Source organism: Podarcis liolepis, assembly GCF_965112155.1.
Source record: "Podarcis liolepis genome assembly, chromosome: 6".
Classification (NCBI taxonomy): Eukaryota; Metazoa; Chordata; class Lepidosauria; order Squamata; family Lacertidae; genus Podarcis; species Podarcis liolepis.
This window is the reverse complement of record NC_139559.1, coordinates 89,202,121-89,226,186: the sequence shown is the minus strand read 5'-3', so window position 1 is coordinate 89,226,186 and position 24,066 is coordinate 89,202,121. Positions and strand designations below refer to the sequence as shown.

Sequence of the window (24,066 nt, the reverse complement as noted above, 5' to 3'; positions counted from 1 at the left end):
GAACTCGTTGCTCAGCAAAATCGTAGTGTCCCCTCTCGTGGAGGTTAAGTTTTGGGGATTAGTTTGGAGATCAAGATACGTTGCAGTTACAGGAATTTCTACTATCTAAGTTACCCATTACCTTTAAAGTCCTCATATCTCTTCACCAGATGCTATGGCTCTTGTCCATGGGTAGGCAAACTAAGGCCCGGGGGCCGGATCCGGCCCAATCGCTTTCTAAATCCGGCCCATGGACGGTCTGGGAATCAGCGTGTTTTTACATGAGTAGAATGTGTCCTTTTATTTAAAATGCATCTCTGGGTTATTTGTAGGGCCTGCCTGGTGTTTTAACATGAGTAGAATGTGCCCTTTTATTTAAAATGCATCTCTGGGTTATTTGTAGGGCCTGCCTGGTGTTTTAACATGAGTAGAATGTGCCCTTTTATTTAAAATGCATCTCTGGGTTATTTGTGGGACATAGGAATTTGTTCATATATTTTTTTCAAAATATGGTCCGGCCCTCCACAAGGCCTGAGGGACAGTGGACCGGCCCCCTGCTGAAAAAGTTTGCCGACCCCTGCTCTTGTCTTTAGGTGAGAGATTGAAACTGAAACATGATTTACTCTGGGTCAGGGATGCCAAGAGATTCCAATGAAAAGGGAAAAGGAAGTGGGAACTGCCACGGTTCACGTGTTCGTCTGCGCTCAGAAGGGAAACTGCTGCCTCCTTCCATCCCCATTCAGAGTAAACTCACTGAAATGAATTGGGTTATGTTACTACAACTCTAAGTGCCTAAGCAAGTTGGGCAGAGAGGACCAAAATGGAAGATATGCTCAGCCTCAGTAAGCTCAAGACATCACTAGCCCTAGAGCTGATCCTCTTGGATGAAATGCTTTTAATCAGCTAAAAAGGTCCCTGATTAAATCTGGCAGCAGAATTCTAATACACATATATTGAATGTGTTGTTTTTAATGCAAATGCGGGCAAAAAGTGCAGATGGCAAGCACCGTTCTAAAAGAGGCTTCCGTGGGGTGAGGGATTTTGGGTATAATATACAATTTACAGCATGGGAGAAGTTACGGAAGTGGGATTTAAAATTCACAGCATGTTACACGCAGCAAGAGAATGATATGAAAATGATGTACCGTTGGTATTTAACTCCCAGTAAATTAGCAAAAATGTATAAAACAGGGTCAAATGTACGCTGGAAATGTCAGGAAAAAGAAGGCACCTTTTATCATATGTGGTGGAAATGTAAGGTAGTAAAAGAATTTTGGGAAATGATATATAATGAATTGGGGAAAAAATGTTTAAAATAACTTTTTCTAAAAAAAAAATCCGAAGCCTTTCATTTCAGAACCCTAGGTGCCGAAATCCCAAGAGAGCAGAAAAGACCTTATATGTATGTGACCACAGCTGCACGGATGTTACTGGCCTAGAGATGGAAAGAAGATAAAGTCCCTACCAGAGTAGAATGGCAGATCAAGTTAATGGATTATGCCGAAACGACAAAAATGACCAGAAGAATCAGATATCAGGAAGACCACAATTTGAATAAGGAATGGGGGAAATTTAAAATTTATCTTAAAAACCATTGTAAACAGCTAAAACCGTTAGTAGGATTGGAATGACACTTGTAGTTTAATGGTGAATTTTGGATACAATGGAGAGATAAAAGATTTTGGATTGTTATAAAAGATGCAGAAGGAAATGACTAAGAATAGGACCCACAAAGGGGAGCAAGGAAGTCCAGGAGATTCTTTGGAATCTTGTCTTTATGTTGTATGTTGGGTATGTGATAATGATGATAATGATGATAATGATGATAATGATGATAATGATGATAATGATGATGATAATAATAATAATAATAATAATAATTTATTTATTTATACCCCGCCCATCTGGCTGAGTTTCCCCAGCCACTCTGGGCGGCTGCCAATCAAATGTTAAAAACAGTACAGCATTAAATATTAGAAACTTCCCTGAACAGGGCTGCCTTCAGATGTCTTTTAAAGATAGGATAGCTGCTTATTTCCTTCACATCCGAAGGGAGGGTGTTCCACAGGGCGGGCGCCACTACCGAGAAGGCCCTCTGTCTGGTTCCCTGTAACCTCACTTCTCGCAATGAGGGAACCGCCAGAAGGCCCTCGGCGCTGGACTTCAGTGTCCAGGCAGAATGATGGGGGTGGAGACGCTCCTTCAGGTATACAGGACCGAGGCCGTTTAGGGCTTTAAAGGTCAGCACCAACACTTTGAATTGTGCTCAGAAACGTACTGGGAGCCAATGCAGATCTCTCAGTTATGTGGTCCCGGTGGCTACTCCCAGTCACCAGTCTAGCTGCCGCATTCTGGATTAATTGCAGTTTCCGGGTCACCTTCAAAGGTAGAGCGCATTGCAGTAGTCCAATTTACTTTATTGTAAATTGTACAACTTTAATCTGAAAGACCAACCAACCAACCTAATGAATGGATGGAAAGGCCTCTAAAAGACTCTGCCTCCCACAACGCAAGTGGCCATCACCTGAACAAGACAGGAAGCTGCCTTATTTTTGAGTCAGGCCACAGCTCCACGTGGCTCAGTACTTCCTGCTCGGACTGGCAGCGACTCTTCTATTCATCAGGCATCTGGAGCTGTCAGGGGTTAAGAACAGGGTCCACTTCATGCAAAACAGTTGGTCTGCCACAAACCTCTGCAAACCACCAAAGTACCGTATTTTTCGCTCTTTAAGACGCAACAGACCACAAGACGCACCTAGTTTTTGGAGGAGGAAAACAAGAAAAAAAATATTCTGAATCATCTCAGAAGCCAGAATAGCAAGAGGGATCGCTATGCAGTGAAAGCAGCAATCCCTCTTGCTGTTCTGGCTTCTGGGATAGCTGCGCAGCCTGCATTCGCTCCATAAGACGCACACACATTTCCCCTTACTTTTTAGGAGGGAAAAAGTGAGTCTTGTAGAGCAAAAAATGCGGTATTTAAAAAATACTGCGAATTTAAATGGGTCGATTACTTGATGGAGAATCAATCAAATAAAATCTCCTTAACCGAGTTACAGCTCTTGTGGGCACCAGCGCAGGAATAAAATAAAGGGAAGGGAACTGAACAAATTGTTCCTATTTGTACTTCCCCCGCAAATATCTGATTACTTTCAACACTCCCGATTGCAATGCAATTTAAAATCTGCGGGTTTTAGGGTGGAAACAGAGTACAAAGAATGTTAACAAGCTAATGAAGTCCTGAACAAATTAGAGATTAAGTCCTCTTTTCCCTTTTCTTTTAGCATTCATTGGTCAGGTTTCAGACGCAAAATTCCAAACCTGACAAGATTTGTGGGAAATGGCATTTTGCCTCCGAAAACAGCAAACGGTCACTGGGGGGAATGAACCGTATGAAAGATTCCTGCACAGAACAATAGTACTAGAAGCAAATTCACATCACTGTAGAATTAAAGCATCTATGGCCTTTTAAAAGCGGAGTGTGTTATGTGTGTTTGTGTTTTTATGTTGTGTACCACCTGTGGTCCTCAGATGAAGGACAGTAAAGTGATACCTCTGGTTGCGGGCAGGATCCGTTACGGAACGCCAGTCAGATCCTGAGGTTTTCGCAATCGGAGGTGCCTGTTCTGCACATGTGCATAGCAGGGCGCTTCTGCGCATGTGGCGAAACCCGGAAAAATAGTGTATTTTTCGCCCTATAGGGCGCACTGGCCTATAGGGGACACCTAGTTTTTTTTGGGGGGGGGAATAAATAATTTTTTTTTTATTTTCCCCCCAGGCGTGGGGCTGGGGAAGCCCGAGCTTCCCCCGACCTCAGCCCCCAGAACAGGCTGCTATCCACACGCCTGGGGAGCCCAGCGGGAACTCCTGCCGGTCTCCCCAGGCTTGCGGATATCTGCCCGAAGCCCGGGGCGCGCTCCGCTGCACTCCCCGGGTTTCGGGCTGCAGGCTGCTGTCCACAAGCCTTGGGAGCCCGGCGCGATTTCCCGCGGGGCTCCCAAGGCTTGTGGAGAGCTTCCTGAAGCCTGGAGAGCAAGAGGGGTCAGTGCGCACCGACCCCTCTCACTCTCCAGGCTTCAGCGAAAGCCTGCATTCACCCCATAGGACACACACACATTTCCCCTTCATTTTTGGAGGGGGGAAAGTGCGTCCTATAGGGCGAAAAATACGGTACTTCCAGGTTTGCTGCGTGCGTATCCTGAAGGATATGTAACCAGAGGTGCTCGTAAGTAGAGGTACCACTGTATAGAAAATAGATAGATAGATGATACAGTGGTACCTCGCAAGACGAATGCCTCGCAAGACAAAAAACTCGCTAGACGAAAGGGCTTTTTGTTTTTTGAGCTTCTTCGCAAGACGATTTTCCCTATGGGCTTGCTTCGCAAGACGGAAACGTCTTGCAAGTTTGTTTCCTTTTTCTTAACACCGTTAATACAGTTGCGACTTGACTTCGAGGAGCAACTCATAGAACGCGGTGTGGTAACCTTTTTTGAGGTTTTTAAAGACTCTGGTGATTTTTGAAGCTTTTCCAAAACTTTCCCGACACCGTGCTTCGCAAGACGAAAAAAATCGCAAGACGACAAAACGCACGGAACGAATTAATTTTGTCTTGCGAGGTACCACTGCAAATAGAAAAGACTGCTTTCTCCTAAGGCTCTCTTGGACTACTGAGGCAATGCTTTCCTACTGGAAACAGAATTAAAACGGGTTTTTTAATGCAGAGTGCAAAGTAACTGCTGGAAATGTAATACTTCTCAAGTAGATCCAATACCTATATTCTGGAACTGCCCAGTAATCAAGATTTTCTGAACTACAGTCCATAACTTTTATCAACAACAACAATCTTTATTACGGTCCAGAGACCCAACAAATCATTACAAATCGATACACAGTTCATACAGCCTACCTCCAGGTTAATCAAGCATTTTGTTTAGAATATAGGGCTCATTTGTTCTTGCAACCACCGAGAAAAACTTTGCCACTGCTAACGTTCTAATCGTTCTTTTATCAGCGAAATGACTAAATACTTACTATCGCAGGGCTACCATTAGGCAATTTGAAACATGTTATGAGAGGTACGGTACATCTGAAAGTTGTGTTCAATTTATTATTCTTGGGGGTGGGACTCTGTGCTTGTCTTGGGACAAAAGCACAAACTCCATTGATCTCAGAATGGTTTGAAACAATATGCGGCATACTAGTTATGCATTAATGTATTACAAAAGGCCAAGTAATCAAGTCAGCCGGATGCTCAGAGCGATAAGATGTTATCTTCCGCACATGGAATGATAACTTTCAAGAAGAAGATATCCACACGGTGCTTTTGCTCTGCTGTAAAAATGTATTTATCTGTGTGCATGTGTTTAATTTATTAATTTAATATGTATTAATTTAATTTAATAGTTATGTGCTGTATCTATCATCTATCTAGTTACATGTTATATATGTCCATCTATATATCTACCAGTACAGTGGTACCTCTGGTTACAGATGCTTCAGGTTACAGACTCCGCTAACCCAGAAATAGTACCTTGGGTTAAGAACTTTGCTTCAGGATGAGAACAGAAACTGCGTGGCAGCGGCGCAGCAGCAGCAGCAGGAGGCCTCATTAGCTAAAGTGGTACCTCAGGCTAAGAAAAGTTTCAAGTTAAGAACGGACCTCCAGAATGAATTTTCTTAACCCGAGGTACCACTGGTTGAATACGCTTCAGGTTACATACACTTTGAGTTACAGATTCCGCTAACCCAGAAATAGTGCTTCAGGTTAAGAACTTTGCTTCAGGATGAGAACAGAAATTGTGTGGCGGCGGTGCGGCAGCAGCGGGAGGCCCCATTAGCTAAAGTGGTGCTTCAGGTTAAGAACAGTTTCACGTTAAGAACGGACCTCTGGAACGAATTAAGTACTTAACCTGAGGTACCACTGTAAAGAACTGGCAAAAGCTTCCCTACATTGCTGATACCATTGCTGGATGAGAAAGACTCAGAATGAATGAATTCTAATTTGCAACAAGCACCTCTCTCTCTCTCTCTTTCCGTCCTTATCCCAAACTCTCCAGGTTGGATGTCCGTCTGGCTGCTCCTCCATATAGGAAGGAAGGACTCATTCATGAATGGGAGGCCGTTTATCCTGTGGCACTGAGGAAGCCAGCTTTTTTCCATCCCACAGTTTCTGAATCACACAAGCAGAGGTGATGTGGTCGAGATGTGGAGCAGAAGCACATGACCGAAGGGGACATTAAAAAAAAGGAACAGTAGTGTGTACAATCAGAAGGATGCGGGAACAGAAGCTAGCCAGCGAACAGTAAGCCTCAAGCGACCGTCTGATTCATGTGATGACTCCGTCTTAGCTTTTTAGGAAGTGCACCTTCTGCCTACTCCGAGTAGGCTTGCTAAGATGTATAAGAATGAAGCAGTTAAGTGCTGGAGATGCAAAGAGCTGGAGGGAACGTTCTTTGATATGTGGTAGACACGTATCTTAAAAAGCAGAGACATCACCTTGTCAACAAAGGTCCGTATTGTTAAAGCTATGATTTTCCCAGTAGTGATGTATGGAAGTGAGAGCTGGACCATAAAGAAGGCGGATCGCCCAAGAATTGATGCTTTTAAATTATGGTGCTGGAAGAGACTCTTGAGGGTCCCATGGACTGCAAGAAGATCAAAACTATCCATTCTTAAGGAAATCAGCCCTGAGTGCTCACTGGAAGGACAGATCCTGAAGCTGAGGCTCCAATACTTTGACTACCTCATGAGAAGAGAAGACTCCCTGGAAAAGACCCTGATGTTGGGAGAAGGGGACGACAGAGGATGAGATGGTTGGACAGTGTTCTCAAAGCTACCAGCATGAGTTTGACCAAACTGCGGGAGGCAGTGGAAGACAGAAGTGCCTGGCGTGCTCTGGTCCAGGGGGTCACGAAGAGTCGGACACGACTAAACAACTAAACAACAACAACAAGACACGTAAAAGGGTAAAAGAGTATTGGGAAATGATGCATAATGAAGTGAAAAAAAATGTTTAAAGTACTAAACTAGAGTCCTTTCTGTTGGGGATAATTCAGACTGAAATTCCCAGGTGTCAAAAAAGGTTCCTTATGTATGCCACTACTGAAGCCCATGTTTCGTTAGCCCAAAAATGGAAAGCGAGCGTGGTCCCAACCAAAGAAGAATGGCAACTTAAGTTGACTCAATATGCACAGCTTGCAGACTTAATTTATGGAATAAGAGAACAAGAAGATTGGAAAAGGTTTATTGAATATATGGGGAGTAACCAACCCGTCTTACCCATAGAGGCTGGTGGCGCAGGGCGCCAAGTTCTGGAAGGTGCCACGCGAGAGTCTGGGGAACACCGAACAAGCGCGCTGAGTGAGCAATGGTACGTGCACCGCTCCAGCCGAATGTTGGCTTGGTTTTTTTCCCTTTTAGCCTGCAGGCGCTGAATTCTGCGGGGAGCCAGAAGGCTAAAAGGGAAAAAACCGAGCTGGCACTCGGCGGAAGCAGCTCACACGCCCTTGCTCACTTGGCACAGGCCCGTTCACTCGGTGTGCTGCCTGCTGTGGCCACCGCGGCACGAAGCGGCCAGCTGAGCCAGGAGGTGCTGCGTCCAGCCTCCACCTCTTCCCCGCCAGAGGAGCTGCCCTCCAGCCGCTGCCCGCCTCCTCCAGCCCTAAAAAAGGTCGAAAACTCTGGGAAAGTGGGGGCGCCAGGGGGATCTTTGCACCACGGCGCTGGATATGCTTAAGACGGCCCTGGAACTAAAACTGAAAACACTATCGGCACTGAGATAAATTCAACAGTGTAAACAAGTTTTCATGGATGCAATAACGGAATGCGGAATGGTATAGTTTTTGTAAAATATGCAGGGATTTTTGATATGTAAAATGAACCATTAAGAAATCAAGGGGCGCATGCTGTGTGCTAGGCTAAGCAACAAAGCCACCCCTTCTCTCCACTCCTTAACTTTCCCATATAAGCAGCACATAAGCAGCTAAAGTAGGCCCAACAAAGAGTGTTTCAGAGACATCACCAGAGCCGTCTTTCCCATTGGTCTTAGTGGTCTGTTGCGCAAGGGCGCACGCCTCTCAGGGGCGCCCTAGCGAGTGGGGGAGCTGCGTGGCTTTGCCAGCAGCCTCCCCTTTTCCTGCACGCCCGCCAGCTGCACCCCGCCAACTACTGTATTTTTCGCTCTATAAGACACACTTTTTTCCTCCTAAAAAGGAAGGGGAAATGTGTGTGTGTCTTATGGGCCGAATGCAGGCTGCGCAGCTGTCGCTGAACCCAGCAGAGCGAGAGCTGCGCAGCGCCTCTTGCTGTGCTGCCTTCACAGCGATGCACGATGAGGGATGGAAGGGAGCCCTTAGGGAGCCTAAGGGCTCCCTTCCTTTCCTCCTCCCACTTCGCTGAAGAGTGTCGCTTCGTCTCGCCTGCCTCCTCCGATCCCCCCAGCAGGGACAACGCTGTTAGGTGGCCAGCAGATCCAGCTTCCCCAAAGGGGCGGACTGACCGGTGCCTCCTTAGCCTGATCCTCCCTCCTCCTTCCTCTTTAACAACATTTGATTCAGAATATTTTTTTTCTTGTTTTCCTCCTCTAAAAAGTAGGTGCGTCTTATGGTCGGGTGCGTCTTATGGAGCGAAAAATACGGTATATGGCTGGCGGGAGCGCAGCTTCCCTCCCAAACCTCTGCATCTGCTAAAGACAGTCCTCCTCCCGGTCATTGTCCTTCTCCTGCTTTCTGGTGAAAGGTGGCGCGCAGCCTTCCTGGGCTGCCTTCTCGGGCGCTCTGACACCAGAGAGCATGTCCGCCAGCACGTTTTCCTGCTTGATCGCCTCCGCCACGCCGGGGATCGGGGCAGTGGGAGAGGCATAGGACATTTTCCACCACCCCCTCCCTTGTTTTGGAGTTGCCCAGGGGGTGGTGCCGGAGGGATCTTTGCACCACGGCGCCGGATGTGCTTAAGGCGGCCCTGGACACCACCCACCTGTTAAACCCCTTTTCTATCGGAAGAGAATCCTGACTGACATATCTGCTTTAGATATGTGCAAAGGGGAGGCAAACTGATATATAATGAACTGGAAAAAATATTTAAAATAACTTTTTCTATAAAAAAAACCCATGGGGCCTTTCTTTTAGGAATTTTAGGTGCCGAAATCCCAAGGGAGCAGAAAAGACTATTTATGTATGTGACCATGGCTGCACGGGTGTTATTGGCCCAGAGATGAAAAGAAGATGAAGCCCCGAAGATAAAGTTGATGGCTTATGCCGAAATGGGGAAAATTCATAATTTATCTTAAAGACCATTGTAAACAGTTAAAATAATTTGTAGGGTTGGAATATGACTTGCAGTTTAATGGTGAATTTCGGATATAATCGAGAGATAAAAGAATTGGATTATTATAAAAGATACAGGAGGAAATGATTAACAATAGGACCCACAAAGGGGAGCAGTCCAGGAGATTCTTCGGGATCTTGTTTTTTATGTTGCATGTTGGATATGTGGTTGTAAAACTGTGATCTGAAAAACCAAATAAATAAACATAATGAAATATTAAGCATTAAAAAAACCTACCCAATACAGGGCAGATGTCTGTACAGTGCAAGATGAAAAGAATCCGTTCTGTGATTCTCTTCGTCTAGCGGTTTTTTCGTCTTGCGAAGCAAGCCTATTGACAGATTAGCAGATTAGCGCTATTAGCGGCTTATCGGCTGATCGGATCAGCTGATAAGCGGCTTAGCGGCTTAGAAAAAGGGGGGGGAGGAAAAAACCCCCGCAGGAACTCGCAAGACATTGTCGTCTTGCGAAGCAAGCCCATAGGAGATTCGTTTTGCGAAGCACCTCCAAAACAGAAAACTCTTTCGTCTAGCGAGTTTTCCGTCTTGCGAGGCATTCATCTTGCGGGGCACCACTGTATCTTAAGATAAGATAAAGGCTGTATCTTATCTCCTTGACTTGTGGGTCACTCCAGACCCTCCAACATTTCACTGATGAAAACTGGCATGTCCTAAGAAAAACCGGGACATTCCGGGATCAAATCAGAAACCGGGATGGCTTCTGTAAATCTGGGACTGTCCCTGGAAAATAGGGACAATTGGAGGGTCTGTACTGGGCCCTTGTACTCCACTTTCACCCTCCCCCTCAATTGCTTGGGGAGAAAAGGCTTTCATGGTTGGGGGAATCATTTTCCCATCCTTTTACACCATTTCCAAGCCCCTGTGACCACCTATGTCCAAACCACCCCAGTAACTTCTCCTTTCTGGAAAACTTCCTCAAGTCAGATGATTTCACAACCTCCTGGGGAGCCAGTTCTGGTTCTAAACTCCCCTTTCAGGTTCCTCGTACTTAATTCAAAATCGTACTCCCTGCAATTTGAGAAACAGGAACGCTTTACAATTATAGTCCCAAATGCAGATTAGAACCAATCTTGCACTGAGTAGCAGAAGGAACCGGACTGGAAGGCATTTGGGTCCAGCGCTAAACATTCTGGAAGAGGCAAGGAGAGGCACAAGGGAATTGTCACCTACCTTATCTCCATCTCAACCAAAGCAGGCTCCTTGAACTCGCTCCTTGCCAGGCACTAACTGCTGTGCACTTAGGCCGACACCCTAAATTGCCTACTCTTTAACTTTCAGAATATCTTAATCAGGGCTCGTGCATGGAGAAAAGGCACATGCATGGGGGTGGGCAGTTATGGGATGGAATAGCTGAGAAACTATGCACAAGGCAACGCTGCACAATGTTTAACCATCTTTCTTTAACTGTACCTAATCACATACATGTCCAAACAGTTCATCATCTCACACGCAAACTTCAATCTGAGTAGACCTGTTACCCAGAATTACAATTCGCTCAGAGGAGCTGGATGGATCACAGTCCAGTCCTATAAAGAGTTGGTGTTCTTCAGCGCAATGATTCCACTATTTTTAGTTGTGTCTAACTCTTCATGTGAATAGGTTTTGAGTTTTTTGTTTCTTAAAAGAAGTACTAAGTCCTAAGAGCTAGGTAGTAAGAATCTGATGGCTTGCCCATCAGAAGGTCAGCAGTTCGAATCCTCAAGACAGAGTGAGCTCGGTCCCAGCTCCTGCCAACCTAGCAGTTCGAAAGCACATCAAAGTGCAAGTAGATAAATAGGTACCGCTCCAGCGGGAAGGTAAACAGCGTTTCCGTGCGCTGCTCTGGTTTGCCAGAAGCAGCTTAGTCATGCTGGCCACATGACCCGGAAAAACTGTCTGCGGACAAACGCCGGCTCCCTTGGCCAGTAAAGCGAGATGAGCGCCGCAACCCCAGAGTTGTTCATGACTGGACTTAACTGTCTGGGGTCCCTTTACCTTTACCTTTACTAAGAATTCAGCCATGCGTTAGCAACGATGGGGAAAACATCATCTGCTGAATTTCTGCCCGTCCTAAGAGTGTTGCTTCCAAAAATTCTCATAATTATTATTTACAAATGTTAATAGAGAATATTCTTTAAATATCTGATGTGCATAGTTCATGCTCAGTAATATTTTACTTCAGTAGTTGGCAAAGGTAAAGGGATCCCTGATCATTAGGTCCAGTCGTGACCGACTCTGGGGTTGCGGCGCTCATCTCGCTTTCAGGCCGAGGGAGCCGGCGTTTGTCCACAGACAGCTTTCCGGGTCATGTGGCCAGCAGAACTAAACCGCTTCTGGCGCAAGGGAAACCAGAGCGCATGGAAACGCAGGAGCTGGGACAGAGCAACAGGAGCTCACCCCATCACGGGGATTCAAACCGCCAACCTTCTGATCGGCAAGCCCAAGAGGCTCTGTGGTTCAGACCACAACGCCACCCACGTCCTGGTTGCAAAATAAAACATGTAGAACTGTCGGAAGGTACCGTATTTTTTGCTCTATAAGACTCACTTTTTCCCTCCTAAAAAGTAAGGGGAAATGTGTGTGCGTCTTATGGAGTGAATGCAGGCTGCACAGCTATCCCAGAAGCCAGAACAGCAAGAGGGATTGCTACTTTCACTGCATAGTGATCCCTCTTGCTATTCTGGCTTCTGAGATGATTCAGAATATTTTGTTTGTTTGTTTTCCTCCTCCAAAAACTACGTGAGTCTTATGGTCTGGTGTGTCTTATAGAGCAAAAAATACGGTATTTAAAAAGCCAGAGAGCTGGCATTTGCCCACCTGCCTGCCACCACCCCGCTCTCCTTTGTGAACTTTTTGTCGTCGTTGTTTCCGACATGAAATGAATTGCTCCACAGTTCAAAACCAGAGGAAATGGGATTTAGAGAGAGTAGTAATTAACTCACCCCAAACTGGGCGGAGGAACCTGCTGCCAAAATATTTCAGCAAAGAGTTTTTACAGAGTGTAGCAGTTGTACAATGTGGGTGGCAGATCTGTGGCCTTTTGGGTGTCATTGGGATCCAACTTCCATCAGCCCCAGCCGGCCAGCCTGGGCAGCGATTGGGGGAGATCTGGGGGGAACCCAATAGCCCCATGGTGGGCAGAGCTTAGCCACCGCTGTGAAAAGCTGTCTTATACACAGATGGCATGAAGATGGTGCTTTGTTTATGAACATCCAGTTGTGGAGTTTTACAGTGGTACCTTGGGTTAAGAATTTAATTCGTTCCGGAGGTCCATTCTTAACCTGAAACTGTTCTTAACCTGAGGTACCACTTTAGCTAATGGGGCCTCCCACTGCCGCCGCACAATTTCTGTTCTCATCCTGAAGCAAAGTTCTTAACCTGAGGTACTATTTCTGGGTTAGTGGAGTCTATAACCTGAAGCGTCTGTAACCCGAGGTACCACTGTACTGGCTCTGTGCCCAGTAGGAACTGATGACAAGTTGGGCTTAGATCTGGAAAGCACAGCTTCAGGCCTGACCTATCTCAGGCAAGACCTTGGGCAAGTCACCCTCCTTCGATCAAATTAGCCCAGATATTATAGGAAAACTAGCGATGCATTCCTATCTATTTCCAACAGTCAGGATTCCCAGATCACTGGGAAAGACTGTGTCGAGCTTGGAGGTTCTCCAAGTTTCTTGTCTTCCTGTTGCACTCCTCCCAGAGCTACAAGATCCAATACCCACTTCCCCACTGTGTTCCACCTCAGGGAAAATGGGCATTCATGATCTCACCTTCACAGCTGTCCATGGACTCACAGCTGTCCATGGAGGCACAGGTCAAATCTGTATCCAGGGCAGCTGTTTACCAGCTCCATCTGGTACGTAGGCTGAGACCCTATCTGCCTGCGGACTGTCTCGCCAGAGTGGTGCATGCTCTGGTTATCTCCCACTTGGATTACTGCAATGCGCTCTACGTGGGGCTACCTTTGAAGGTGACCCGGAAACTACAACTAATCCAGAATGCAGCAGCCAGACTGGTGACTGGGAACGGCCGCCGAGACCATATAACACCGGTCTTGAAAGACCTGCATTGGCTCCCAGTACGTTTCCAAGCACAGTTCAAAGTGTTGGTGCTGACCTTTAAAGCCCTAAACAGCCTCGGTCCAGTATATCTGAAGGAGCGTCTCCACCCCCATCGTTCTACCCGGACACTGAGGTTCAGCACCGAGGGCCTTCTGGAGGTTCCCTCACTGTGAGAAGCCAAGTTACAGGGAACCAGGCAGAGGGCCTTCTCAGTAGTGGCGCCTTCCCTGTGGAACACCCTCCCACCAGATGTCAAAGAGAACAACAACTACCAGGCTTTTAGAAGACATCTGAAGGCAGCCCTGTTTCGGGAAGCTTTTAATGTTTGATGTATTATAGTATTCTAATATTCTTTTGGAAGCCACCCAGAGTGGCTGGGGAAGCCCAGTCAGATGGGCGGGGTATAAATAATAAATTATTATTGTTGTTGTTGTTGTTGTTGTTGTTGTTGTTGTTGTTGTTGTTCCCAATGCTAGATAATGGCAGAAGGGGGGTGGGGAATAATGAGAGGTCAGTGCAGTTGTCCAGCTCTAAAAGCACAGTCTTACTGCTACCCCGTGGGTCAAAAGGCCAGCTGGCTAGCCCCTAGCTTGATCGTCTCCTTCCAACCGTCACGCTGCGAAGATCCTCCGACCTCTGGTGCGACATAAATCAGTGACCCAAGTCTGCTGACATGGACACAGTTTATTTCGCAGAGCAAAACTGAGCAATGAAAGAGGCTTGAGGCATATGAAGACATACTAAACAAACTACGGATTTATTAAACATAAATCAAGACAAAGGAACATGTCGTCTCTCTTTGCCGTCCTTCCGAGACAGACAGAGAAGCAAAAGCAAAAGCAACACAATGGATGTTCCGCTTATGCCAGCAAACAGTGCTGGAATGTAAACAGACATGTGCCGTGAAATAGTTCCACGTCTGAACCAAAAGGTGGAATGGAACCTCCAACAGGAATCTGGCCCCCTCTGGCACAACAGAACAGCCTGCTTGCAAACACCAATACTTTGGGCTCTTTCAGACTTAAAGCAGCGGGAGAGGGAATAGGGTAAAGGACCCCTGGACGGTTAAGTCCAATCAAATGAGACTATGGGGTTGCGGTGCTCATCTTGCTTCATGCTGAGGGAGCCAGTGTTTGTCCGCAGACAGCTTTCTGGGTCATGTGGCCAGCATGACTAAACCGCTTCTGGCGCAACAGGACACCATGACGGAAGCCAGAGCGCACGGAAATGCTGTTCACCTTCCCGCCACTGTGGTACCTATTTATCTACTTGCACTGGCGTACTTTTGAACTGGTAGGTTGGCAGGAGCTGGGACAGGACAACGGGAGTTCACTCCGTCATGGGGATTCAAACTACTGACCTTCTGATCGGCAAGCCCAAGAGGCTCAGTGGTTTAGACCACAGCGCATTGCTAAAGCACCAACACAGGTTGTCAGAAGGATGCAGAAAGATTACTCAAACATTTCTGGGAAAATCCACCATTTGGAAACATCAGTATCAGAGGAACTTTGTATATCAAGCTATGGAAATATTGAATGCTAAATATGTCAGCAAGGCTAATGTGTGTAACTGTGGAGAGGCGGAAGAACTGAGCCTGCCAAAAAGAACTGAACCTTCCGAAGAAATTCAAGGGCAAGCAGTGCAAATTCAGAAGATGGCCTAAAATGCCAGCACCTTGGAACTGCCCATCTTAAGAGTTGCAATACCCTTTAAAGGCCATTTACACATTACATTTTTCAGTACAGCTCAGAATCTCCATGCTTTGCACTTGACATCATGGATCCTGAGCATTAACACATATACACACAGAGAAGAGCAACATCTCTGATGTTCCTTTAATGGTGTCCGTCAACCACACACTCAGTCACATATCACCCAGAGAACATCTGGATCTGGTCGTGTTTTGCACCCATCACTGTCCTGTCCACTTCATTCTAGCAATGGGAAGCAATATCTTAATTAATGGCTACAGTCCTCAAATAAGGCCAGCTGATGGGACAACCATCTCCCCAGCTGACAAGAAGATTCGGCATTTCATTGATCTTGATTCTACAGCAGGGCTTCTGTCTCCAGTCCCTCTGTCCCCATTTCACTCACAAAATTGGCAGGAAATAACTGTGTGCCGGAATATCAGCCCAAAATTCATCACACGGCTTGAGCCATGAAAACCTTGCCAAACTGCAGTGCAAAACTCCTGTGATTTTCCAGGTTAACAATACTGCAAACTGATTTTTCCTCCCCAGAAGCAGTTTAACATGGAAATGAGTGCTAAACTCCCACTAGATTTCTAGAAGTGGCTTTTACGTCACGGGAAAGATGGCATAAAACGTATTCAAAAAATCAGGTAAGGAAACATCAGAAAAGTGAATGCAATCTAGTCAGAAGGGAGTCCCATTAAAATTCCAAGCTTGGGAAACGATGCAACGAGATGTGTAGAACTAAATTCTGCTTGCCCCATGGAAGGTGAGAGGCGCCGACTGAAGTAAACATACGAAATACTGCTGCAAGTGAGACATTACATTATGGAGAGTTGTGAAAAGTCAAAACCATTTTGTTGTTCCAGTGCAGTTAATTTCTTAACAATAATCAACATTTGAAAATCTGCCCAACTCTTATTTTATTGATTCATTCATATATTTTATTTCACCTTTTATCCAGGGCTCACAGGGCAGTTTACAATATAAAAACACAAAACTGCACAACATAGTAACAAACAAAAATAATAACACCCTCCACATTATTTAACTCTAACTAAATATCTATCATAAACAAAACAAAAACCCTAGTCTGCCCGCCCCAACATATCTGTGTGATTCATTTGTGCTCAAGAAAGAGCTAAGTTCTTGCCTGGTTACCTAGGCAATTCTTATTTGTCCTAAGCAACCAGGAAAGCAACTATTTGCAAGCCTGCTAGTGCTTTAAAGTTCATCATAACCCATGTTGCCAGCTTACGAAAATAAAAATTAAAAAATGAACACAAGGCCCCGTATAGCCAGAAGTGTCTGTGTCACACGTGCAAATTCATGATGATAGCAGAGAGCAATAATGACATTCTATAATGTTTTAATGACATGTTTGTTACCGGTAATTGCTTTGATGCACATGTAAAATGAAAAAATTAATAAAACAGCGACAACATTCAGAACTAGTCAGGGCTGGGCGATGTCAGAACCCTGCCTCACAACTACACAAAGAATGAACGGGGGATTGGTGAACAGGTGGAAATGTGCCTAACCTGATGCTTTTTTTAAAAAAAGAAAATAATCACTGCATGCAATTTAAGAGGGGGAGAAATGATTATGGGAGACAAACAGCAGTCTAATGTTTAGAGGGCAATAGAGCACCTGTCCAAACACATAATAAGGCATCATTCCTGAATATTACTTACATGGAAATCCAACATGGAAATGTAGCATTAAGTTGGATAACACATAGGATGGAACATACATAAGCAGGAACGGACATCTGGGTACCAATTGCTGGTGTGGACTTTTTTGTGATTCTGTGTTGGTGCACGTTACAAAACTCCCAGAGTCTGTTTGCTGCAATAGGTAAATGTAAAGGGACCCCTGACCATTAGGTCCAGTCGTGACCAACTCTGGGGTTGCGGCGCTCATCTCGCTTTATTGGCCGAGGGAACCGGCGTACAGCTTCCGGGCCATGTGGCCAGCATGACTAAACCGCTTCTGGCGAAACCAGAGCAGTGCACGGAAACGCCGTTTCCCTTCCCGCCGGAGCGGTACCTATTTATCTACTTGCACTTTGATGTGCTTTCGAACTGCTAGGTTGGCAGGAGCAAGGACCGAGCAACGAGAGCTCACCCCGTCGCAGGGATTCAAACCGCCAAGCTTCTGATCGGCAAGCCCTAGGCTCTGTGGTTTAACCCACAGCGCCACCCGCGTCCCTGTTGTTTGCCGCAATACGTCCGCCTAATTTGATTTATTGATTTATTTAATGCATGCTGCTTTGCAAAACCAAGTGTCTTTCCAAAGCAGATCACAATATTCCCTCCATGGACGCTCAAATTTCCTCACTTGCCCATTTTGTTCCCCTCCTACACTTACTCACATGGGTAAGTTGTCTCCGTACAGAGCCCCACACCAGATGGCCTACTGCTCTATCCATGAGTCCAAACTATTCCCACACTCCTCTCCCTGGCACTGCTAAGATGCAATGCCTGCTTCTGTCTTCCGTTGCTTCCTGCCCTTGCTTGCCTTATGATAAGGCAAAATTCAGCAGCCAGGTTGCTCACCGGAGCAAGACGGTTTGAGCATATTACACCGATCCTGGTCCAACTGCACTGGCTACCAATTAGTTTCCGGGCCCAATTCCAAGTGCTGGTTTTGACCTATAAAACCTTCAGGACTGCAGCACCTCAAAGACAGCCTCTTTCCATATGAACCTACCCAGACCCTGAGATCATCTTCTGAGGCCCTCTTTCGTGTGCCTCCTCCTTGAGAGGTCTAGAGGGTGGCAACACGAGAACGGGGCCTTTTCTGCAGTGGCTCCCTGTCTGTGGAATGTTCTCCCCGGGGAAGTTCGCCTGGCGCCTTCATTAGACACCTTTAGGCGCCAGCCAAACACATTCCTTTGGTTGACCTGATTGACATCCTATGCCCTTTTATTTTTTTTTTTTTTTTGAGGGAGCTATTGGGTTGTTGTTTTTCTTATGTATTTTGTGGTTTTATATCTTGATTTTATTCTGCGAACCGCCCTGAGACTCCCAGGTATAGGGCGGTATATAAATTCAATACATAATAATAATAAGGCCAATGTTGCATGCTTTAGAGGCGGAATGAGCAATAGGTTGTTGTCATCGTTTTTGTTCTCATTTAGGTTGTTGTCATTGTTTTAAGCAATGGGCGATCAGCATAACGCAGTCAGGGTACATTATGAGGCTGTGCCAAAGTATGTGGCAGAGAGAAAGCTTTCTGGCTGAGGTGAAGGGTGAAGCAGGACAGGGGTTGCTGGGGGGGGAACGACACATTTTAAAAATGCAATTTCAACAGGTACTCGTTTTACTGGATCCAGCCTCCTTTCTCAAGTACTATGTCACCCAATCATCATCCAAAGCTCTATTCCGAACTTAAAAAACGGAAAGCGTAATGCTGGTGGTCAACAAAAGAGGTTTAAAGACTCTCTCGAGGCAAATCTAAAAAAATGTAGTATAAACACCGACAACTGGGAAACACTGGCCTGCGAGCGCTCCAATTGGAGAACAGTCTTTACCAAAGGTGTCATGGGCTCGGAAGACACTCAAACTCAGGACGCAAGGGAGAAACGCGCTAAGAGGAAGGCACGCTTGGCAAATCCACACCGTGATCAACTCCCGCCCGGAAACCAATGTCCCCACTGTGGAAGGACGTGTGGATCCAGAATCGGCCTCCACAGTCACTTATGGACTCATTGTTAAAACCGTGTTTATGGAAGACAATCTTACTCGGCTACGAGTGATCGCCGAAGAAGAAGAAGAAGATGTCACCCCTCTCCTTCGGCTCTGGTGGCACCCCACATTTCCCCCCCCCCCGCACCATCTTTCTCCCCCCAGAATCACACCCACCCACCCTTTCTCTCCATCACTCTGACTGACCGAGGACTGGAAAGCAAAGCGAGTTTCAACTTCGTCCTTCAACTCTATGCCCTTTTAAAAGGGGAGGGGAGAAGCAAAAGCCCCCCCCCCTTGCCCCTTGCGATGAAGGGAGCAGCTCCTGAGGGTGCCATGGCAGGGACCCCAGCACAAAGCTGGCACCAGCAACCTGAGATGCCCAGCTGCCTTTGCCCAGGGCCTCCCCTCCTGATTCAGAGCAAGCCAAGAGCGGAGAGGGCAGGTGGGTAAGAGCTGCCCTGTTTCTCTCCAGGCAGGGAGGGGAAGAAGAGGGCACACCTGCCTGCTTGGCAAACAAGAGACAAAGGGCACCTGCTCCCGAGCGGAGCCAGGTGCCACTCTGGGACTCGGAGATCCCAGCAGGCTATCGCTATTAATAACTGTATTATAAATTGGTATATTTGAGGTTATTATTGGAGATCCCACCAAAGGGCACCAGGAAGGGGCGCCCAGGAAAGGCAGCTCGCTCGATGCCCACTCCCTGGGCAGACCTCGTGCCCTTTGCGCGGGGCACAAGCAGACTCGGAAGCACCTCCTCACCTTGGCACGGGCAAGCCTTGCGAGACAGCAGGAACACCCCCCCCCCGTCCAAAGCGCTCTTTCCTTCGACTCGAACCCGGGCTCGCCCATCCACTCCCTTCTCCCCCGTCGAGGCTGGCATCCAGATGCGGAGCAAGGGTGCTCTGGAGCACGTGCAGAGCGCACAACCTCATCCCAAGCAACAGATGAGGCCAATTGCCCTCCCCACCAAGCACCGCTGGGAGAAGCGCTCCCGAGCGCGCGCCTCGGAAGGGAGAGGCTTTCTGTACGCGCTCAGGAGCCCTCTCGCTGGGCGCCTACCTTGGCCTCGAAGGCGATGCCGTGCTGGAAGGCGTCGTCGTTGTGCAGCGGGACGCGCAGGTCGTGCCGGTCGTCCACCAGGCTGTAGCGGGTCTTGGCCGACGGGGAGGCCCCGACGGGCATCGCGGGGAGGAGGGCGGCGGGAAGGCGCAGGCGGACGGGCGATCGCGCTGTCCTGGCGCTCCCTCGGTCCGGCGGCGGCCCCTCGGCCTCAACCCGGGGAGGCGGGCCCCGGGACGGCACCGCCCCGAGGAAGCTCCGGTCGGGAGAGCGCACGCCGCCGCCGCTTCCCGGCATGCGCCGCCCGGGAAGGAGGAGCCGCGCGGCCGGGCGAAGCTGCGCCCGCCCCGTCCGCGATCGGCGCAGCTGTCGAGCGGCGGCGCGCCGTCCTGGCCAAGGAGACCCGTCGGGCGCGCTTCCTCTCCGTCCGGACCACCCTCTCTCGGTCCTGGGGGTCGGAAAAGCGATAGGACCCCCAAGGCGGCTTCCGTGTAGCAGGAAAAGCCGTCGAGTCGGCGGCTCCGGCGCAAAGGGAGAAGCCGGGCGGTACCTGGGGGGGGGGGGGCGCCGACTTGAAACTGGACTGGGAATTCGAGCCTAAATTATATAGAAATTTATTCATGTATGCGACTGCAGCGGCAAGAATGCTACTTGCCCGAAAATGGAAAGAAGCAAAGGGAGAATGGATAATAAAAAATACTTCTAGAATATGCAGAGATGGCGAAAGTTACCGGAAGAATAAGAAATCAAGATGAACTTTTTATAGAAGAATGGAAATGTTTCCTTGAATAAATTGCAAACGGATAAAAACATTGGCAGGATTGTTGCAATAGCCTGCAGAGTAGATAATTAAATGAGTAAAGTAAATTAATTTGGATATGCAGCAGTTATTAAAAAATAAATTGAAGGAACCGCAGAAAGAGGGGGAAGGAAGTCAGCCCTTGCAGAAGATTTGCACAAATCTACATACAGTATGCTTCGTGTCAATTGCAAAGTGAAGTCCTCTTTTTTGCCAGGTGGAGTGGTCGGCCGCAAACTATACAGTATAAAATGTCTGAGAGAGGAAAAAACAAGTGAAGCTTTTCCCCATCTCTGGTCCAATAACACCCGCACAGCCGTGGTTGCATACATAAATAGTCTTTTCTGCTCCCTTGGGATATCGGCACCTAGAATTCCTAAAAGGAAGGCTTCTTTTTTAAAAGCAAAGGTTATGTTAAACATTTTTTTTAACTCATTATATATCATTTCCCAAAATTCTTTTACTACCTTACATTTCCACCACATAGGATAAAAGGTGCCTTCTTTTTCCTTACATTTCCAGCGTACATTTGACCCTGTTTTATACATTTTTTTTGCTAACTGACTAGCAAAAGTTAAATGCTTTCCCCTCCTAAAAATAACGTTTAGGGGGACTCTATTTTCCTACTCATGTTGAAATACTGCCCCTCAAGGAGGCCAGACTTAGATTCACAAAATGTTTAGGGGTCTGCGTACGCCCCAGAAGAAAAGCACAGCTAACAGCACATCATTTTCATATAATTTTCTTTCAACATATAACATGCTGTGAATTTTAAACCCCATTTCAGTTGGATATGTGACTGTAAAGTTTGAAGCTGAAAAACGAAATAAATCCGTTTATTATTTTATTGCAAATGTGGGTGGTTGTGCTGGGTGTGTGACCTTGCTCTCGGGGCCTTCTGTGTGCAAAGATCACGACACAGTGGTTGTCCATTCCCACTATAATCTCTGCCAGCAGGATTTCTTTTTCTGCACTCCCAGTTCTGCCCTGATTCATTAATCGATGTAGGCAACTGCTCCAATGCACTTCAAAGCTGCCGTTCTTGCCTTTTGGGATAGCAATGCATGCCACACAAGGATCCCAACACTTTATTATGGGGCTTGAAGGATTATTATGCCACATTAGCAAGATGCTGTACCCAACAATGAGGCTTCTAGAAGGAATATAGAGGTATACTGCATCACTAATAAGGAGGGGCAGGAATAATATTTATTGTTGTTTAGTCGTTTAGTCGTGTCCGACTCTTCGTGAACCCATGGACCAGAGCACGCCAGGCACTTCTGTCTTCCACTGCCTCCTGCAGTTTGGTCAAACTCATGCTGGTATCTTCAAGAACACTGTCCAACCATCTCGTCCTCTGTCGTCCCCTTCTCCTTGTGCCCTCAATCTTTCCCAGCATCAGGGTCTTTTCCAGGGAGTCTTCTCATGAGGTGGCCAAAGTCTTGGAGCCTCAGCTTCAGGATCTGTCCTTCCAGTGAGCACTCAGGGCTGATTTCCTTCACAATGGATAGGTTTGATCTTCTTGCAGTCCATGGGACTCTCAAGAGTCTCCTCCAACACCATAATTCAAAAGCATCTATTCTTTGGCGATCAGCCTTCTTTATGGTCCAGCTCTCACTTCCATACATCACTATTGGGAAAACCATAGCTTTAACTATATGGACCTTTGTCTCTGCTTTTTAAGATGCTGTCTAGGTTTGTCATCGCTTATACGAGTCTTAATAACGCCCTGCCTGCTTTTCAGACTAATGCTGAGTGATCAACAGGCATAGACAGTCGTCTTCTCCTGAAGGAGATTTGCATTGTTTTCCTTACTGTCCCACTGTGGAAATGTGTAGAACATTTGCAGCTGCCCTAGCCTAAGTAATTATTATTATTATTATTATTTTGTTAATTATTGAGTTTATTCCTCCCTATACCCGGAGGTCTCAGGGCGGTTCACAGAAAAGATCAGAATAAAAACAACAACCCAATAACACACACACCCAAGTAATAATTAATTCGCCTCAGCATCCCCTAATCAGCAGTGGAGACAGGGCGAAGAGTTTGATGGCACCTTAAAGAATACCAGGTGATTATGGCAGAAGCTTTTATTGAGTGCAACCCAATTCATCAGATGTCAATCCATGAATCTATGCTGTACAACATTTCCTAGTCCAAGGTGGTTAAACATGTGGCACCTTTTTTGGCAACTCTAGGCAACTGTTGACACCCCCCCCCTCCGGCACCCCAGTCCTTGTGCTTCCTCCCTGAAACCAGGAAAATGTGGGGGCTCTGACGGGGACCTAGAATTCTGCCTCCAAGCTCCTTTCCAAAGCTTCGCTCCGATAGGAAAATTGTAAGCTGTGTTCGCTTCACCCTTTTCAAGGCCGAATCAGCTATACTGGCCTCCCATAAAAGCCAAGCTCTGGTGCCACCTGTCGAGTGTTTGGGGGAAATCGGCAAGAGATATTTCCAGCAGCTCCCAAGAAATGGCTTCTCACACCAACTCATTTTAAATGCTGAGGAAGATTTCTGGCTGTTTTCAGATCCACTAAGAACAAGGTTTTGCCATTGAGAGAGCCTTTTCTCGTTTTCCTGAAAAGGAAATGTCTTTTGCAGAAGCGGAAATATTCCAGTGCTGTGTTTTTGCACCTTTCAGAGGTGTTTGAGGCCTAACTTCTTATCCAGTAGAGCTCTCGGACTAAAATCAATGTATTCCTTCTATGGTGGCTGTTGTCCTTTCGCTTTGCATATGAGCATCTTAACTTGGGATCTTCCCTGGAGAAGCTGGTATGTCAAGCGATAGGAAAACCAACCTCGTGAGAGCGGGGAATGGGCAAGATTGCAGGAATCTGCGATGTAAAAAGAGACAGGACCAGCAATGCACACTGTACCTGCCATGAAGGCTGGGGGTGGGAAAGAAGGGTGCAACAGCCATTGTTATATGAGGCCTCCTTTAGTATCTTGTCTGTGCTCTGTGGCAGGATGAGATGTTTCGGAGAGGTTCAAATAGTCTCTCGCCTGTCAAAATGGCACCATCTGAGGTAGTTGGTCATTCAGCCCAATAGGTAAAGGTAAAGGGACCCCTGACCATTAGGTCCAGTCGTGACCGACTCTGGGGTTGCGTGCTCATCTCGTTCTATAGGCCGAGGGAGCCAGCGTTTGTCCGCAGACAGCTTCCGGGTCATGTGGCCAGCATGACTAAGCCGCTTCTGGTGAACCAGAGCAGCACACAGAAACACCGTTTACCTTCCCGCTGGAGGGGTACCTATTTATCTACTTGCAGTCTGACATGCTTTCGAACTGCTAGGTTGGCAGGAGCAGGGACCGAGCAACGGGAGCTCACCCTGTCGCGGGGATTCGAACCGCCGACCTTCTGATTGGCAAGTCCTAGGCTCTGTGGTTTAACCCACAGCGCCACCCGCGTCCCTATCATTCAGCCCAATAACTGACCACAATCCCAGTCTGTTCTTCCCCTGG

At 47.1% G+C, this 24,066-nt stretch overlaps 1 protein-coding gene across 2 annotated transcripts in view; it reads right to left on the bottom strand.

The window, feature by feature from the left end:
- Window positions 1–20,040, bottom strand: part of LOC310708448 (carboxyl-terminal PDZ ligand of neuronal nitric oxide synthase protein-like) — a 78,163-nt gene extending 58,123 nt beyond the window's left edge. Inside the window, exon 1 of one of the 2 annotated variants that reach the window (XM_083506813.1) lies at window positions 19,806–20,040. In XM_083506813.1, coding sequence (XP_083362939.1) covers window positions 19,806–19,928 — 123 coding nt within the window. In that variant the 5' untranslated portion in view covers window positions 19,929–20,040. The remainder of the gene's footprint in view (window positions 1–19,805) is intronic. The other variant, XM_083506812.1, reaches the window with a different exon arrangement.
- Window positions 20,041–24,066: the final 4,026 nt, after the last annotated feature.